At 51.0% G+C, this 17,403-nt stretch overlaps 1 protein-coding gene across 1 annotated transcript; it reads left to right on the forward strand.

Annotated features, from left to right (window-relative positions):
* Window positions 1–15,738: 15,738 nt before the first annotated feature.
* ADRB2 (adrenoceptor beta 2) lies at window positions 15,739–16,932 on the forward strand. Its single transcript, XM_009990752.2, has one exon. The coding sequence runs from the start codon at window positions 15,739–15,741 to the stop codon at window positions 16,930–16,932; it is 1,194 nt and encodes a 397-aa protein (XP_009989054.2).
* Window positions 16,933–17,403: the final 471 nt, after the last annotated feature.

Genomic DNA, 17,403 nt, shown 5'->3' on the forward strand with positions numbered 1-17,403 from the left:
ATCAAGCAGCCTCTTCCAGAAAAGTTTATGTCAGCCACAGAACACTGGGGAGAGAAGCCGTAGGCAAACAAACATCGTTTTTAAGACGAGTCATCAAGCACAACTATATTTTCACACTGTGGCATCCAGATTATGCACAGGCACGTGCACACCCCTCCAGTATGTCCAGAGTCTGCCTGGTAAACACTGGGGTGTGATTTGTGAGCTCCCAAAGTTTTGGCTTGCATCCATGCTGTGCTATATGTGTCCTCCATGGTGACATGTGTCTTCAGTACACTGGGTCCCTGCTCTGGCTTGAGTGCATTTAGAGACAGAGGCAAAAGATAGAGTCTGTGACAGTGTGGAGGGAAATAAATGAACCTTCAATCTGAGAGGAAGAAACTCCCCCCAAGAAAAATAAAGAGGTGCTTGTATCTTGGAAATCTCCTATCTTTCACCTAATGAAAACATTTCTTCAGCAGCTATTTAGTTTCTTTTCTCCTTCTTTTTCTACTCCACTAGCACATTTTAAAGTTAATTACAATAATCAATAGCCTGTTGACAGGGACTCAGTAGAGGGTCTTTGGTCCATGCTAAGGCCAATGTTACAAGTGCTTCTTTTCTCTCCTAAAGCACTACAAGGATAATAAAAGATCTTTCCCCTCTATGCTGCTGCTAGAGACAGTGCATTACAATTTTACTTCACATCAGCAGTTCTGAGTCATCTCCTTGCAGAGGCTTTCCTTGTTGAGTAGAGGAGGTTCATTAGTGTACACAGCAGCTACTCCAGTCCAGTCACCCAGGCTGTGGTGCTTAACACCCTCAATCATTTGATTTGCCTCTTCAGATCAAATTACTGGAACTCTGCATTAATAAAACTAGTGCTCTCCCTTGGGCGATTCCTCATTTTCCTAAATCTTATCTCTTTACATTCCAGATCCTGGCTACTCTGAAAGCCATTATTTCAAATAAGGACCCTTTAGGGCAACCGACTGCTTTATTTAGTTCTCTGCCATCCTGAACTGTATAAGCAAAAGGGGTTTCAATCACTATCTCCCCACTATGCTAAGGATGGTGCAAAAAGAAGTGCAGGGAGCAGCAACCAGACACTAAGGTGTCACATGTTAATTTGGGGGCAGGCAGATACATGTTTGCTTACACTGAGGCATTGAGACATGAAGAAGTGGTGGATGTGTGAACTGGGAGAGACCCCCAGTTGTTGGCCTGGGGCGCTCTCCCTTCCTGCCACCCTTCCTGTTTTTATCAGGGTTTTGCCTTCCTAATCTGACAATGAAACCTGTCCCTGTGAGTGAAGAGCACCCCACACACGTCCCTTGCAAGGTGGTAGACAAGCAGCAGATGGAGGGAGCACAGAAGAAAACATTTCTTTCTGGGGAAAAAGGCTGAGGAATAAGAATTCAGGAAATGCCTCCTGTAGCAATACTACAGATTTATAATAGCCTTCACCAAAACCATCTGTTTTCATCTCCTCTTGATCCAGGCAGACCCCATGCTGAAAAGGCTTCAGCACAAGAACAAAACACCCATCACATTCACACGCCTTTGCCCTTTGTCTCTGTCCTTTCCCCGCTGTACCAGACCTTACTCCCAACTCATGAAGGACACTGACCTATGCAATTCAACCCTTGAAAGACCTACAATGCTGTTGTGCCAAACCACAACTAAAAGCAATCTTTGAAAAACAGATCAAAAAAAATCCCTCCCTAATCCTTCAGTACTGGCAGTACTTAAATATGTGCTTTAATGTGTGGTTAAGTCCTTAGACATCTCCATGCATCCTATTTTTCTCCTAGCCACCAGCATGATGTTTAGAAACCTGCCTGTTTTCACTGTGCAGCATGAGGAGCCAGCTCTGAGCCCTGGAACTGTGCTTTGCCACAGCCTACCAGGAGCCTGGGATGGTCCCTGGGTGTCACCCCTGCAGGGTGTCACTCTGCAGAGATGGTACCTTGCATGGTTGTCATCTCTGGCTCTTCAGGCTGTGGCTTGTGAGCTGACAAGCGCTGATCACAGTAACACTAAAAGGACTTTAATTCCTCCTGTGGCTTTGCAAACTGCTGTGCCAGGTGAAAGTGAGCTTGGCAGAGGGGTCTGAAGCTGAGGGCTCCTTGGGTGCTATCAGATCTTCTGCTGTGCAGAGATAAAGGGCACGGCTAGCATGTCCTTCTCCCCATGACTGGCTCTTAGTGTCTCCTCACTGTGTGTCAGACGAGTCTTGCTCAAATTAAAGGCCAACTAAAAGTAGTCTTTGAGAGAAGCAAATCAGGCTCGTTACCTTCCGCTGTCGACTGGCAGCAACGGGCTGAGCTATTGATGATTCAGCTCTGCAGTTGCCACTAGATCCTTTTCTTCTCTTGTTTTCCCAGGAGAGCCTCCCTGACAGAGCAGAACAAGCAATAGCCCTTCGTTGAACAACTGCACAAACAGGAGCTGTCAGCAACATCTCAGATGGTTGAGGAACCCTGGCGGCCAATAAGCCTTTAAGAAACCCGTGATTTATAATTTCCAACAGGAGCTACACACTCATTTTTCCTCCTTGGGTGAAGGATCCAAAGCTAACAATGCTGTGTCCTTATCAGCAGCAACATTTGCTGGGGAGTTGTCCAAAAGTGACTGACGCAAGGCTCCGTTCTCTGAAGTGCTTTGTCCTATTCCCAGATGAAGTGCGTTTGCATCCAGTTAAATCCTTTGAGCTTTATCAGTGGGTGTATATATAGATATGAGTAAGAAAACAGTGATGGACACAGTGTTAAAAAAAAAAAAACACATAAGGCTCCTGCATTCCTTATTCCAAATCAATAGGTTATGTGGCAGACTGCTAGCCATGTTTGAGCTGTGGTATTAACTGTAATAACTGTATCAAGCGTCCGCTTCCCTAGCCGCCGTCCTAGAAGTAGTGGTGGATAGCTACTATCAATTTCCCAGTAACAGCAGAGATAGGAGGTGCCGGAGATGAACAGACTCTTTATAGATGAAAACCAGATGATTTGGCTCCACTGGCAACCCAGAGAAATTCAGCAGTGCTTCCACCAGCAGGATGGAGGAAACTAGAAAGGATTCATTAAATATGTGCCATTTCTTTCCAGTCTTGGAGGTGTGGGTTTCAAAGAGACATCACAGGTCCCAGCGCACCGCTGGTCATGGCAGATGGCTGCTCAGAGCAATAAGGAGTTGGGATTGTTGAGCCTCGGCCTCGATCACCTGCAATGGCACTGTCGTTGCTGAAGTCAGAGGTGATTTTATTTTAAATCGTTGCATTGGCCTGTTGCAGGATGAGCCCGTTGCTCTTCGATCTTGCTCAGCTGCGTTGCTGGCAGGAGGACACTGCCCTCCTCTTCCTCACCCCCTGCAGCTCTGCCAGCTCCTTGAATTCCCAGGGGTTTTGTGACATGGACAAATGGGATGTAGACAGGAAGGGGCAAGACCCCAGCTGCTGCTGTGTTGCTGGGCTGATAACGTGTCCTCAGGGCTGGTGTTCCCCTTGTTTGATACTGCTACCAGGCAGAGGCACCCTGGTCTCTAGGGCTTTCCTGGGAGAAGGTGAAGATGCTCTTTCCTTCTCTATCCTTGCCGAAAATCAATTCAGCAGGAGTCCAGGGAAAGTCCAGAACACACAGGGAACTGTCTAGAAGGCAGCTTTCAAGACTACCAGGATTTTTGCTATTCTGCTGCTGCATAACTGGTGGCAGTGGTGCCTTTCAGTCCCTTCCTCTGCCCCTGCCCTGTGGCTGTCTCGGCGCCCTGGCTCGATGTGAGCCTCTGCGCTGGTACCAGCTTTGAAGTCACTGTTGGTGGCAGAGGAGCAGGAAGCTGGGGATTAATGGGAACATTTCTTGTGAAGGAAATAATCATGTGCACGTCGCACAGATGGGATAACCATCCTGCGTTCCAGAGCTACTAACAAGCAGTTTCCCCTGTGGCTGTTGAAGAGCTCATAATGAAGTTCCTGTCCTATTCCAGTTCCCAGCACTGTGTATATGATGGCTGTCTGACTGAGGGTTTCTCTCAGAAATATTTTATTTCTTGCCCTACCCTGTGGCTGCCTGTCTTCACCCTGGGCACAGACGGTGTGTTGAGTCCCCCAGCTCCAAGCCCTGCATGGTTTGTGGGCTTAGCACACAGGAGCTGCTCTGCGGCACAGCCTTTCCCGACACTGCTCCTCCAGTGCTGGGTCCCAGCACATCCACCCAGACCCATCCCAGCTCTCCCACTCCCAGGCCAGGGCTCACCCAGACATGCTGCATGGCCACACTTGCTGCTCAACTACCTTTTTTACTTAAAGGGTTGAATTATTTAATTTTATTTAGTATTTCCATAATAAATAGCTAAGCAACAAGCTTGTTTTTCATTTAGCTAGTGCTAAGCAGCTATCATGTACTTTTTGCTTTGCCAAGTAAATATGTCAGTGGAAAGTAGGTGGGTAAAATTAAGATTTTGCTGTTATAGGATACAGGAGACGCTGTGCATGGAGTCAAAATTGTTTGAAGGTGGTTTGGAGGTCACACGGTAGCATTGTATTCTTGGGTCTAATCTAAGGGCATCAATGGAAAGTGCAATTTGAAACAATACTGAGGAAAAGGTCTACCTTTGAAGAAATCCGGGCCTCAGTAGGACTCTGCTGTAATCCTTGTAACAGACTCGAGTGTGCAGGAGAAGGGCCTGAGAAGTGGCTACAAATGAGATGGTGCAGCTATGTGAAGGACACAGTAAGAGGGGTTTCAGACTCCGTACTCAGCTGCACTTTCGCCTCCTGTTTTGCCTTTTTGGGGTTCAATATGAGGCATCTGCTTCCTAATATGGCCTCCCCTTTGAAAGATTTTAGCTTCAGAGAAGCAGCAACCAGGCATGAAAGAACCAAGAGCTGGGTCTCGCAGGGCTGGGCCAGACGCCTTCGTTCCTCCCCTCACAGAAAAGCTCCTGTGAACCGAAGTCTCCCGCCTCTCCCACAAAAGCTGCTGACTTCACTCATAATGATAATAATAACACAGACTGCGAGGGTTGTTTTGTTAATGAGCTTCAAATTCTTGGGGGAAAAGAAAGGTTCAGTGACTTGGCTGACGAAGTGAGTGATGGAGCCAGGACCTACGACCTCCTGGTCCCACACTAAGTCGAAAGAGAAGGTTGTTACTCTTGGCACCAGAGACCAGCAAAAAGCAGCCACCTTGAGCGCTCTGGATTGCTTTACCTGCTTCAGCAAATCATCCACATCCACCCTGGCTGGGAACTACAACTGCTGAAGTCGAGCCGCTAGCAGGTGAAGGGTAGGGTTGCTGTTTTAGTTTATTTAAAGCCTTATAATTACTTTTCACATGGCTATTTCATTATTATTTATTTTGGACTTCAAGCAGGATTTTCCCTTTTAAAACTGCACCCACTCAGACTCGGCAGCTGCCTTAACTCATGCAATAGGAATGAACTGAGATTTCCAAGGAAAGGGAATACATACTTTCCTGTGAAATGTTATCATCTTATCAAGACTTATCAACCACAGTCACCCTAAAACTCTAAATCTGGGAAGGGACAAGGCTTTTCTCCAGATGAAAAGTGATCATATCTGGGATACGCTGTACAGGACAGTTATAGCAGGTGCAGCAGACATCTGACATGGTGAACCACCAGGTATCCTCCACACCTTTGCTTTGCCTGTAAAATCCTCCGTTGTCTTAACTTCAGACAGTCTCTTCTAAGTTGTTATGGAAACTGTTTAAAGTAATGAGTTACTCTCAAAAGGAAGCCTTCACCTCAATCACCTATGGTGTTTTTGTGGTCGAAAACCCCATGATACATTCAGTTGGTGGTGGTGACAGCTCCTGACCCACCTTAGCCTGCTGCTGAGTATCAAAGTCATCCACAAAAGCTGTGCCCCTAGTCCGAATGGGGAAGGTGTGCTTGGATTGCTGAGATCTTCTCAGTCTGTTTCTTTCAGCTGCAGAAGTGTAGTTTAGGAGATGAAAGTAAGGATCTGTTGCAAATATCTGGTGAGAAACAAGGGATTTGTAAACAGGTGCCAGGCAAAAGTTCCTGTTTCTGGACCAACGTACCCCCACCCTGATGTGCACAGCCCTGTGTTGTCAGCCCTGGGACATGAATGCTGCTGCTGCATCACATTTCAGGCTTGAGACACAAAAGCAGGCGCTGTGCTGGTAAAGGGACAGCCACCTTCCCCATGTGCCCTAAGCAGGCAGAGATTGCACACTGGTAGGGAGCTGGGAAGTCCACGTGGTCCTGCCCCACCACCCTTCTGGCTAATCCTCTGGAGACATAGCCGCTGCCACTGTCATGGATGGGCACAGATCTCTCCCTGTGAGTGTTTTACCCACAGTGCACACACATCCAGCTGGTTGCCTGTGGTTACATTACAAATGGAACTGTGGTGGCTAATGAATTCATCAATGACAGGGACAACAGGAAGAGTGAGGAGCTGTGGTGACACAAAGAGAGGTTAAAACTGGAATAAAAGTCCCTCATGCTCCTGCTGGGAAACACTTGGGCTCCTCCGGTGCAAATGAGGTGGGACAAGGGCAATGCAGCACATCAGCTCTCTGCTGGCATTGGGGTACACTGGAGGAATGTGCACAGGCCCTTCCCAGCTGCCAGATCCTCAAGACTGTTTTACTTTAAGGATGAAGTCAATTCGTTTGGCTGCATCTGCATTTACAGCATCCCCCAAAAATAATGTACAACTCCACGAGCTTCATGCATGCTGCTCCTGTTTGTGCAGCAGGGCTGCCAGGCACAGGCATGACCTTTTGGCAAGAGCCTTCAAACCCTGACTCAGAGGGACTTGGCAGTAGCGAGAAGAGCTCTGCATGATTTTCAGAGTAACAAGCATCTCAGCAGAGCAGCCAGGTGGGCTGCTAGAAACCCCATGGATGAAACCACGGTGGCCTGGAGGGAGGACTTTTACCCCACGAGAGGGCAATGGCATTTCTGCCTTCTCTCCTCTCTAATCCTCAAGCCAGACCTACATTTACATCTAGCTCTACGTTTTGGAAATGCAGGATCTCCCTCGTTGCGCCACCTGCTCCTCCAGGTCTCTGGGACACCCACTTCCATAAGAGGGTTACACAAGTGATTATGAAACCAAATGGCTTTGACTTTTGAAATCAGTGGCTGGGCAGGGCTCAATTCACTGCAGAAATATTTACAGGAACATTGTATAAATTTCTTTCATTCTGGGGAGAAGGCAAGGAGCCAGCATATGTTATGCTCGGTTCGTACATTAAGATCTTCTTTATGACTCTGGGTTTACCTGCCATGCCCTGGGGAACAGCTCAGCTGCGGTGTGGAATTCAGAGATATTTTTGGGGAAAAATGTTTCTAGAACTGGAAACGTGAGTGCAGAAAACTCCTCCCGGGTGTCTCTGGTGGCATGGAGGTCCCCATGGGCTCAAGGAGCTGGGCACAGGTGACCGCGTGATAGGAGTGCGGGCACAGAGGTTGGGTTCCTGGAGAGCTACCCTGCTTTCTGTGCTAGCTACCAGGATTGGACCATCGCTGCAGCGGCATCTCCAGGGATGCAATCAAAAAAGTCCTCAGGCATCCTGCACAACCTTTTTTTTTAATATAAAAAGCTGCGCCTTTGATACTTTCCTGGTGAACTGAGGGAGAGCATGCCTATTCCCTGAGGAATGGGGAGGAATTCTGGAGGATACAGGGTTCTCAAAACGTTGAGTCTGTGCGTCCATCGAAGAGGTTAATAACCTGAGTAGGAGACAAAACCCAGGCTTGCAGGTTCTCTATTTCGCTGGTCGGACTTGCAACCACTTTTATCCCAAGTGTTCTGCCGTGAGCTGGCGGAAGGGGCGAATCTGAGTTTGCCAAGGCTAATTTTAGTAAGAGACAGCCTTACACCATTTCCCTCAGGGCTAGCTACATTTGAAAAAAAAAAAAAAAAATCAACCGCAGATTAAAATCACCCAATTACCATACTATAGCAAATAAAAACACTAGCCAGAGATGTAATCTCACGTGCTATTAAAATGCAGTAAGACTCAAAACACCGTTCACAGATACCATCTCCTAGATGAATGGCACACACAATAGCCCATCTAAAAGCGATTACTTACATTGTTTCAGGAATTACAGTGTTTGTTCTGACATTCCAGAGCTGGCTGGGGTGGGTAAAGTAGTCTGAGTGATCGTGAGACGTGGTGCCTTCCGCTTTCGTGTGCTGCTCTGAATTTAGCTTGTGTTCATTAAAAGCAGAGAAAACGAGGACTCGTTAACGTATAGTAGGTGGGATATGTGATAGGAGCTGGAAATGTGCTCCAAATTTCTCCCAGATCCAGGGAGTGAGTTAAACAGGGTTCACATCAGATATCATGACCAGGCTGAGAAGGGGCAAGCCATGTGTGAGCTATGGAGACTGAATTCTGCCCTACCTTCTTCTGTTGTATTCATCACTTTGGAATCTTAGTGCTTATCACGCTTCTTCCTGCTAGGCATGATCCCAAATTAGGCAAAATTATTGATTGTAACTAGCAAAATAAGTATCTTTGCATATTCTGGAGATGTCTGTGTCCAAGACTCTCAGTATGATCATTTCCTCAAACGCATTTACTTCTGAAGAATCCTCCTGTCCCCCAAATCGTGCATACCACAACTACTGCCTTTCTTTTAGGGAATCGATTCACTTCCGTGTCAAGAGCAAAACTCCCACTGCAAATGCCCAGTCTGTGTATAAAACAGGAAAACATGGCTACAGTCAGACTGAGGCATTACAAAGAAAAGAGACGAGCCTGGGCTTACCTTAAGCCACTTCTGAATCGTGATTTGCTTTTTCCAGTAAGGTATTTAGGGAAACGATGGGACCGCATATGTTGTAACCACAGATAAAACCCACATTTTTAGCACTATTTTGTGAAGTCTGCTCCAAAAGACCTGACAGACACTAGTGTGTGTCCTCTTCAGACGCCTGGAGGAATAAGGATGAATTAATTCTGTCTCACTGAGGGAAAACAAGGGCACAGTGACTGAAAAGGTCTGTGTCATCTAGGAACCACACGCCAAGGACTATAGTCTTCTCCTTGTGTGTATTGACACAAGGAGCCACCTACGCAAATACTAAGCACTTGTCCAAGGGCCCAGAAGACTTTGTAGTTCCACAGGGATTGCATAGCTTCTGAAGGATGCCCAGGGGACTGCCAGGCATCGAATGGCAGGGTGGGCATGGTAGACTTGACCTATCCATACTCTAGCTCTCCAAGGTGCTGTAATCTCCAGCATGGGCTGTTCAAATCTGTCCAAGATCTTGGCGTTGCTGAACTCCTTCCTCCCACACCGTTATTGCTGCTGTCAGTCTTCCTGGTCATTCGTTCAGGGCAGAGCTACGGTTAGACCTCAGCCCCATCTCCATCTGGCCATCTTCTCCTTATGCACATCTCAGCTCTCCAGCTGTGGGCTTGGCCCCAGCACACGTCAGTGTACCTGCTTTCAGACCATGCCAAGGACCTTGCCCACAGTGGAAAAGGCAATTAAACTAGATTAAAATCCCTTGGGTTTGCATGAGATGAAGAGCGTGCACACAGCAGCCACCATGGCCGTGCCACTCTCAGCAGAGTGTTAGCGTGTTTGAGTCACAAATCCCCCTCTGGATCTTGAACCATCCCTCAGAGCTGAGGGAAAGCTTGGTCTGACCAACAGCCACACAAGCTATTTTGGGTTTGATACGCAGCAGATTTGATAAGAAAGCTCTCAGGAAAAAACTAATTTCCTCTTGGACTCAGTAGAACTGGGCACATATTCCGGCACATAGAGTTCCCTTTCCTATAAGCTCATGAAGTAGCCTTCTAAAATTAGGAATGAGAGGTGAAGCTCTGGCCCCACTGCAAGCAGGAACCTCTATTTCCAGGACCAGGATTCACCTTAGGGGTACAGTAAACCCTCATTGATGGTGGAGAGGTGAAGAGGGCAGAGGACCCTGTGCTGTCTGTACTGATTCCCTGGTGTGCCTCCTCTATACATGCCCATTATTTATGTCAGTCGGAGGTTTACCACATTGGGTCAGTGCAGGTACCATACGATTTGCCTCCTGCATAATAATACTGAGCATTATCTGAAGAGCTCAGACCACCTTGCAAGAACAAGGGCAGAAAAGAGGCTGGAAGTAAGAAGTAAGGCACCTCAGTATAGCCACAATTCAGTGCATTTGTGTTTGAATCAGACTTGCCTGTCTCCCACTACAAGTGTGCAATTCAGTGTGGCTCCACTCCAGGCTCCTGTGAAATTATGGCTACATTGATGTAGCCTCATCTGCTCTGTGTCCCCAGGTGCCTATCGCACCTGACTGGTGTCTACTCTGATCTGCTGGATGGGGGTAATGTAGCAAAGGCACCTCGGTGCTGATGATACCTGGAGGAGGGGGTGCATTTTGCACTCAAAAAACCTTCGCCATGTGGCAAACTCCCCTTCTGCAGCCTCACACCATAGCTTTGCACCATGCAGGGAAACAAGATACTGGGGAGTGGAAGAGAAAAAACTGCTGGCAGCATGGGCTCAGAGGTCATCGCCAGGGACAAGGCAAGAGGAAGGTGTGGGTTAGAGACAGTGATCTCCTCTGCTTGTGAAAATGATGTTCAAGTATGAGAAAAACAGTCATGAGAAGAAAAAAGTCTTGATAACAGTCTTTTATCTCTATTATTCTGATGCTCTTTTCTGTTTCCTCTGCTGCCCTCATGTTGTGTCATTTCGTAACCTGTATTCACCATCAGTATAGATTTACAGGCGAGCGGCTCGGTATTTGGCCCAGAGACAATGAATCTTTGGTGTTCAGCTGTTCCAGCCAGTGTCATGTTCCATATAAAGTGCCTCAGTTTTCACTGGGGTCATTGCTCATACTCGGTAGTTTCCTTTTTCCTTAGTCTATTTAAAAAAAAAAAAAGTACAATCACCGATTCCCTTCAAATGCCTTCAGTATTTGCCTTCAGCACTTCAGAAGTTAATAGCCATGATCTTGCACACTCTGCAGATGCCGTGGAGATGTGCAGAGAGGACCAGAGGATCCTGTCTTGGTGCAAGATGAACAACATCCCCACGGGCTCAGTTTTCCTTGTCACCTCATGCACCCTCACAGGGGAGGGTGTGTGGACGGGCACTCTAACAGCGATGGCACCTGGGAAAGTGTCAGGGCTGCTCCCACGTCAGACTGGTGCTGTCTCAGGTGCGTCATGCCATCCCACAGCCCCCAGAGTGGAGGAAAGCCCCTGTGCCACCTCGTCCCTCTGTGCAGCACGGGGTGGGCATAGTTCTCTGGGGAGCTGGGGCTGGCAACAGCTGCCCAAGGGTGGAGGTGACAGGATCTCCCCCGTGGAAAAGAAGCAGGAGTGTTTCTGTCCCTTATGGTGTCCTCCTCACTGCAGGCGAGTGCCAAAGGGAGCCCCGGGCTTCTCCTTACTGCTGCGGGTGAGACCTCCCAGGGCTCCCACCAGAGCGTGCAGGGAGCACCAAGAAAAAAGCAAACCAAAAAAATCCCCTTGTCACTCGAATTCTAGTTTCTAGTTGCACTGTTCTTCCAAACAAGCATAAAGGAGAGGTTAACGGGGAGCGGCGAGTCACGGGTGGCTCACCATCATGGCTTACAAAGCAAGAGGGGAGACAGCACTACTAACCTGCTGAAATCTCCCCGAACCCTGTCAAGCTGCTTTGAAGCAGGAGAATGAGAAGCCAAAAGTGTCCAGAGGAAGGCAGAGGTGCCCCACACAAATGTCCCCATTCCTTTTCGCGCAGGCTGGTGGGCTGCCCCAGCATGGCACCCTGCTGCCGTGCTGCTGAGGGCCCACTGACAGCAGAGCTGGGCACATGGAAATGAACGTGGCAGAAGAAAAGGGAAAAGCAGAATGAAGCCCCTCAGAGCAAGTGCTGCCAGGCTGTCCAAAGGGTGCCCGCTGTGGCTTGGGCCGGGGGCTGCTCACCTGCCGCAGGGGCTGGTGCTAATCAGCAGCCGCAGGAGGAGGAATCCCTCCATGCTGTCTGCGTGCTGCTTCTGCTGCTCAAAGCCCTCCCCGCAGTGACTCACCAGCCAAATGCTGTTACTTATCAGTTCTCTGCAAGAAGAGGATTTTACAAATTCCTCTCCCGACAAGCACTGTGTTGAAGACTGTCACTTCCGAGTGCTTGCCAAGGGCTCAATCTGGCCAGCTGCTTAATATCAGAGTGCTGAGTGCGTTCCAGCTTGCGATAAGCATCTGGGCAGGCAGGGTTAAGGCCAGCATCCCAGCTAGTCGCAGTCCTGAGGAAGGTCCTGCATGCCCAAAAGCCTGGCTGTTTTTTCCAATTATGTCAGTTGGGCTAATAAAAGTGATTACCTCTTTCTACCAACCCTGCCTTTCTCATTGATCCCACAGGCTGTTCTTCAAATGTCACCCAGCAAGGAGGGAGCACACATCCAATTATAAAAAGAGAAGAGATTAGCGTGATGACAAAGCAGCGGGGTCAGTGGTGCAGACGCACTGCGTAAAACAAATGAGATGTGCCTGGTTCCGACACTCTCCAAACCCAAGGAGCCCAGAGGAGGCATCTTGGGGTGGGCAGAGCCCTAGCGCTTTAGGCAGTGTAAGAAGTGCAAACTTCACCGTCTTCCTAACCTCTCCTCTGAGGTTTAGTATTACATTTGTTTAAATAAGAAGCCTTGAACATGCTGGAAAGCTAATAACTACTCAAAAGCATGCAAACCTCAAAAGCAGCTCAGACTTTGGGTGATGAAATTTATGTTTATGTGGGGCAAATTCCTGCCTTTATTTTGAGCCCATGTTCACTAGTCCCACTTGCTGGGGGTCACGGCTGCATAGCCAAGGGCAGAAGTCAAACCGTGGGCCACCCCGACACACCTCACAGAGGTGAACAAGGATTGCCAACACAAGCAAGAACTGCAGAATCAAGGAAGAAAAATCAGCCTTTCTCTGCTTCCTTCACCACACCCTGTTAACTGAAGCAGAGGTTCAGGCTCCTTTGAATAAAGCACAAAATACTTAGATGTAAGCTGGGCTTGCTGATTTCTGCACCCTGAGCCACAGAGACTTCCTGAGTCCTGAAGCAAGCTCTCGAGAGGGATGTTACCAGGGATGTGCAGGACATCAGGTGCCTTTGATAAAGCACTTGTTACAGAGCAGAATGCTTAGCTTTGACTCTTCCAGAGCTGGCGTTTCCCACCAAGCCCCCAAACCTGCTCTCCTCCTTTCAAGACTCAGTGCTTCATGCGAGAATGAACATTTGTATGTCTATTAGGATAGGGGATCTAACACTTTTTGAATGCTTTGATTTGGTGTCGGAGAATTCCCAGTTGTTAGCCTAACCCACAGGAAACAGCACAGAAAACTCGCCAGGTTATTACCAGAAACTTACTTCGATCACTTTCTAGACCTTTCTGATCAGCTTTTAAAAAAGAAGAGGGAACAGGGAGTTGGAATAACATGTTTCCACACCTCGTGCTTTTCCTTCCCTGTTCTGCTCTGCTCTCCCGCTATTGCATCTCATCTGTACCTCTGCTTTTCCAGCACCTTCTTGCCACGCTCACCCTGCAAGGTGAGTGCTGCTGGCCCCTGGACAGAGAGAGTGTGTGGGGCCCTGTGTGCACAGGAGCTGGGGAATGGATATTGCATCCAACAAGTGCTACCCGAGCCTGTGTCTGCAGACGGACCAGACCCTCGGCTGATGTGAGGTCTGTGAACGCCAATGGAGTGCTACAGACTCACACTGGCTGGTTACAGCTGTACCTGCTGGTACCTGCGTGGAACCCACAGCCCACTTATCTCAACGGTGGCCAGTGGAAACACTGGGTACTTAGGTAAGGTCATTAGCACTGCACATGTGGCTCCTCCAAATGCCCCTGCTTTCCAAAGGCTGCCCATGTCTGCAGTGAGAAGGTGTGCCCTGTGGATCTTCTGTTCTCGTCTGTTCATTTTTGAAACCTCTGAAGTGTGTGGATGCAGAAGCAGAGTGTGGAAACAGCTCGGGGAAGCCACTAGTTAGGGAAGATCCCTGCCTTGACAGAAACCTCAAACCACTGAAACTGCCTTTCATCTTATTTCCTGATTCCAGCACCTCATTTGCCCCTCTGTTGTAAACCACAAAGCTTCCTCTCCTATGCCCATCTCTTCTCTATAAATAGCTGGGTGCGACACAGGCACTGAGCGAGCTGTGGCGCAGGGTTGGCGGGGCGATGGCTGTTCCCCACCACAGCCCAGCTGCCGCAGGCAGTGCCCGGCACTCGGCACTGTGGCACAGACTTGCCATACGGAAAAAAAGAGGCAGAATTGTGAAGCCCCGTCACGCTCGGCTGGCTGATGTGTTTCAACTAAGATTTAACATTAATAACTGTTTAGTCTTTAACAAAGGCAGGAGTCCGCTGCCTCTGCTGCCGGAGGGCCATGGTGCAGCACCCAACGAGACACTGGGCAAAAGCAACTCTTTCTCTTCTCCTGTTCTATGGCATAAGGCAATTTTGGAACCACAGCCTTTAGGCTTTGCTGTCATCTTTACAAGCCCCCGCCAGGGCCTGCAGGCAGCATGACATCTCTCTGCAGGAGAGCAGCACCAGGCTGGACAGTGTCAGCACAGAGCAATGGGTTAAACTCCAGCAGCAGCGTTATCTCCCCTTAGGTTAAAAGGAAGTTTGCAGGGTTCCTGAGTCCTTATTTAGCAAATTTGTTTGCTTTGGAGGGAAATACTTCTGATTTTGTCTGGGGCTAACCACGTGCCTGGCTGCAGTGTGGCAGTGCGCAGCAGTCGCACAGCCTCCCCACCTGGCCAGCGCTCCTGGGACAGCCCAGGGGTCTCTGTGCCCGTGCTCAGCTCCAGGGTTTCTGGGGTTGGGCTGCGGCAACCAGCTGCCTGGGTGCTCACTGGGGTGCTGGTCTGGGGGCTGGGAGAGACAGAGCCCTGGGTGACACCCCAGCACAGCGTCACCAGTGAGGATGGGGGCTCTCAGGAAAGCCAAACCCCACTGCCCAGCCAGGTGCAAAGTCTCTGTGAGCACCAGCGTCCTCAGGATTTGCCTGGTGCCGTGTGCCTGGGGACAGCGCGGGGCAGGGAGCGCGCGGAGGGTGCGTGGGGAAGAGGGTGGCGGGACACTTCTGAGGCGGGGAGTGTGGCACTCGTGGGTGGAACGCACGGGGACACCCTGGGGGGGGGAGCACGCGTGGGCGGCGGGGCGCGGGATACTGCGGGGAGCGGGAGCGCGCGTGGAGCCGGGAGAGACCACGGGGCGCGGGCACGCGTGGGCGCGGGCACGCGGCAGAGTTTTAGCGCGCGCGGTCGGGGGGCGCGCGCGGGGCGCGCGGTTGGGGCGAGGGGGCTACGGGGCGGGGGGGGGCGCGAGGTGCGCGCGGGGCGCGGCACGGGCTGCCATTGGCTGCGGCGGGCTGATGTCACGGCGCGTGTCGCTATAAGCTCCGCGGCGCTTAACGGGTTCGGGTAGTCGGGCGGGCGCGCGGCGCCGCGCGCGGGAAGGCGGGGGGAAGGACGGGACGGGACGCGACGGGAGCGGTGCGGAGCGGTGCGGTGCGGAGCGGAGCGGTGCGGAGCAGTGCGGTGCGGAGCAGTGCGGTGTGGTGCGGTGCGGTGCGGAGCGGAGTGGTGCGGTACGGTGCGGTGCCAGGCACGCACAGCGGGAGCGCCCCCGCGCCCAGCCCGCCCCGCACCTGCCGTCCCGTATGCGCGGCGCCCGGTGCAGCGCTGCCGCGGAGCAGCCCTAGGGAAAGCCGAGCTCCCGCCGCCTGCCCGAGGGGCTGCTGGGGGGCCATGGCTGTGGCAGGCACCGAGCTGCCCAGCAGCAACGTCAGCGCCAACCAGAGCGCCGCGGACCCCACGCTGTCGCGGGATGTGTGGATGGTGGGCATGGGGATCCTCATGTCCGTGATTGTGCTGGCCATCGTCTTCGGCAACGTGCTGGTGATCACTGCCATCGCCCGCTTCCAGCGCCTGCAGACTGTCACCAACTACTTCATCACCTCGCTGGCCTGCGCTGACCTGGTGATGGGACTGGCCGTGGTGCCCTTTGGCGCCAGCCACATCATCATGGAGATGTGGAAGTTTGGGAACTTCTGGTGTGAGTTCTGGACCTCCCTGGACGTGCTCTGTGTCACGGCCAGCATTGAGACCCTCTGCGTCATTGCCGTGGACCGGTACTTCGCCATCACCTCCCCTTTCAAGTACCAGAGCCTGCTGACCAAGAGCAAGGCACGCATAGTCATCCTTGTGGTGTGGGTGGTCTCAGCCCTCACCTCCTTCTTGCCCATCCAAATGCACTGGTACCGGGCAGACCGTGACGAGGCCATCTTGTGCTATGAGAAGGACACATGTTGCGACTTCTTCACCAACCAAGCCTATGCCATTGCCTCCTCCATCATCTCCTTCTACGTGCCGCTCGTGGTCATGGTATTTGTGTATGCCAGGGTCTTCCAGGTGGCCAAGAAGCAGCTGCAGAAAATAGACAGGAGCGAGGGGAGGTTTCACACTCAGAACAAGGAGCAGGAGCAGAAAGGGGGAGCTGGGCACCGCCGTTCCTCCAAATTCTTCTTGAAGGAGCATAAGGCCCTCAAGACCCTGGGCATCATCATGGGCACCTTCACACTGTGCTGGCTGCCCTTCTTCATCGTCAATATCGTGCACGTCATCCAAGACGACATCATACCCAAGTACGTGTACATTCTCTTGAACTGGCTGGGCTATGTCAACTCTGCCTTCAATCCTTTGATCTACTGCCGGAGCCCGGACTTCAGGTATGCCTTCCAGGAGCTCCTGTGCCTCCGCAGGTCTGCCCTGAAGATGTATGCCAACGGCTACTCGAACAGCAACGGCAAGAGCGACTACAACGAGGAGGACAACGGCTACCCCCTGGCATTGGAGAAAACCTGCGAGTTGCTCTGCGAGGACGGCTCCTTCCCTCACCCAGAGGACTTTTTGCACTGCAAAGGTACTGTGCCGTGCGGGTAGCTTTGAGACGCGAGGGGCTCTGGTGTGGCACATATCAGTTAAAAGGAGCCTTTTTCTCTAAGGAAAAACAAAACCTTTCAATAATATTGATGACGATAATAATCATAATAATCCTCTTCTAGAGCGTGCCTAAAATCTAATGGCTACAAGAAACCCAAAACTCAGCAAACCTTCTGCAAAGAGGCGGGGGATTGCTCCGGGAAGGGGCGGGCGGGCCGCTCGCCTTGTACCTGTTTGGGGACACGACCGTGGGTCCCTTGAGCAGGGCTGGGGGGAAATTTGTGCAGAAAGCTCTTCCTCGAGGAACTTCCTGGCCGGTGTTGAACTACCTCATGACTCACTGTTCGCAGCCGGCGGCTGCGGCGGCAGCGCCGTGCGGGGCGGTGGGAGCGGGATCGGGGCTGCAGTCCCCCGCCCCGGCGGCACCACCGCCTGCGGAGCCGGGCGCCCCGCGGGAGCCTTCCCGAGTCC

This window comes from Tauraco erythrolophus, chromosome 16 (assembly GCF_009769465.1).
Source record: "Tauraco erythrolophus isolate bTauEry1 chromosome 16, bTauEry1.pri, whole genome shotgun sequence".
Classification (NCBI taxonomy): Eukaryota; Metazoa; Chordata; class Aves; order Musophagiformes; family Musophagidae; genus Tauraco; species Tauraco erythrolophus.

Excerpts from the sequence above, each read along its gene's own strand:
- ADRB2 (XM_009990752.2), top strand. The coding sequence starts at position 15,739 with ATGGCTGTGGCAGGCACCGAGCTGCCCAGCAGCAACGTCAGCGCCAAC.